We start from the raw sequence: 1,681 nt of genomic DNA, 5'->3' as shown, positions 1-1,681 counted from the left end.
CCCACACGCAGGAAGGCCCTGGGATTGACTACGTCTTCACTGGGTTCAGTTTTCTGGTTTGATCTGGGAAACAGATGGAACCCGGCCTTTCTCAGATGGAAGCTTGGCTAAAATTTCACGAGTCAGCAGATCCTGCCCTTGCACTCAGTAGGGCAGTCTAGCTCTCGTAACCTAGAGCTAGTGACCAAGAACCAGGACAAGCCCTGCTCTGCCTCCCTCCCATGCCCGCCCCTGCCTGAGCCCATCCACCACCTCTAAAATCTCTGATGCTCTCTCCCTTGTCCCTGTCCTGCTTTCTGGCATATGACTCAGTCACTTCCCATGGAAAAGCTCTGCCCAAGAAAACTTTAATTCCCTTAAGACCAAGCCAAAAATGAACTGGCTTCAACAACTAGCTGGGTGTGTGTTGGCCTCGAGGAACTCTAGAACATACAGGATTATTACTTATTAAGGAGGAGGAGAGACAGTCTTTCTGGGAACTTTACAGGGAGGTGGGGGTATAGCGGGCCCGTCATGTCCCCTTCTCCCTCAGGACTCAAGGAACAACCAGCAAGTCAATCAAGGCCCTCCGCCCAGCAAGCTCTCCTCAGGAGAGCTACAGGGAGCCAGAGAAACTGTGCAGCTCTCCCAAAGCCACACAGCACGTGGATCTACGTCCCAGCCTCACAGCCTCCACAAAGGGGCACAAGGTACTAGCTGAGCTGAGGCTGAGGGAATGCCCAGAGACTCTGCGATCTAGGAGAGCGACCCGCTGCTGACCCCCACTAGCTGGACCAAGAGCCTGCCAGGGCCAAAGTGGGATCCTGACCACAGAGTCCCTGGGAGTCGGCCCCCCCTTCCTGCTCCCCGGGGACCTCCCATGAAGGAGAGACTCTGAGCTTTTCTGGGAGCCCAGGAGCTTACTGCTTGCAACCACTGAGCAGCCCCAGAAAAGGAAAAAGATGAAATAAATTGGTTCCTAAAACGAGCAAAAAGGAATTATGAGAAATCTTAAATCCTCTTTTACCTTGACAGGATTGCCCCAGGATGCTTCAGAAAAAGCAACACTTAAACAGAGTCCTCAGGCAACACAGTTTCTCAACTGCCCAGGTGCCCGAGGGTCGGCCTGGCTGGCCCACTGCCACCAGTGCCCTCGGAGCCAGCTGGCCACTAGTCCTCCCACATGGAGCTCTTAGCCTCCACGTATTCCAGGGCCTTCGCCTTTACTGCCTGCACGTCCTTCTCGGTGCCGTGTTGCTTCTCGTAGTCCAGGTAGCGCTTGAAGAAGAACTTCATTCGCTTGGGGGCCAGGCTCAGGTGAATGACCCGTTCGAAGATGCCCCTGGGAGGGAGAGCAGCCAGTGTCTGCCTCTTGGTCCCCGGCCACACGACTCCTAGCTAGCCTTCACCCACTTGCTCTAAGGCTCTGGAGCCAGGCCCTCTGTTACCCAGCACTATCACTTCTACCTTTATTTATATTCCCTTTATAAACTCCCATCATGTCTGTGGAGAGGGAGAACACCAGCCTCACTTTCCAGAGGAACAGAGATGTTAAAAGACTTACTGGTCTGAAGTCACACAGTGAATCAGGACAAAGCTAATGGGATGGGGACAGGCAATGAGGTGTGGCTCTGTGAGGAAACTGCTTAAAAAAACTCACTGATGGGCTCGGGGGCGGGGGGGGGGGGGGGGGCAACACGCT

General features: G+C 54.3%; 1 protein-coding gene across 1 annotated transcript in view; it reads right to left on the bottom strand.

Annotated features, from left to right (window-relative positions):
- Positions 1-1,149: 1,149 nt before the first annotated feature.
- The window catches only part of PDCD11 (programmed cell death 11), a 40,946-nt gene continuing 40,414 nt past the window's right edge, over positions 1,150-1,681 (bottom strand). Inside the window, 1 exon segment of the mRNA XM_007470431.1 lies at positions 1,150-1,321. Coding sequence (XP_007470493.1) covers positions 1,150-1,321 — 172 coding nt within the window.

The sequence above is a fragment of the Lipotes vexillifer genome, unplaced genomic scaffold, assembly GCF_000442215.2.
Source record: "Lipotes vexillifer unplaced genomic scaffold, Lipotes_vexillifer_v1.1 scaffold916, whole genome shotgun sequence".
NCBI lineage: Eukaryota > Metazoa > Chordata > Mammalia > Artiodactyla > Lipotidae > Lipotes > Lipotes vexillifer.
This window is presented reverse-complemented; position numbering and strand designations above follow the sequence as displayed.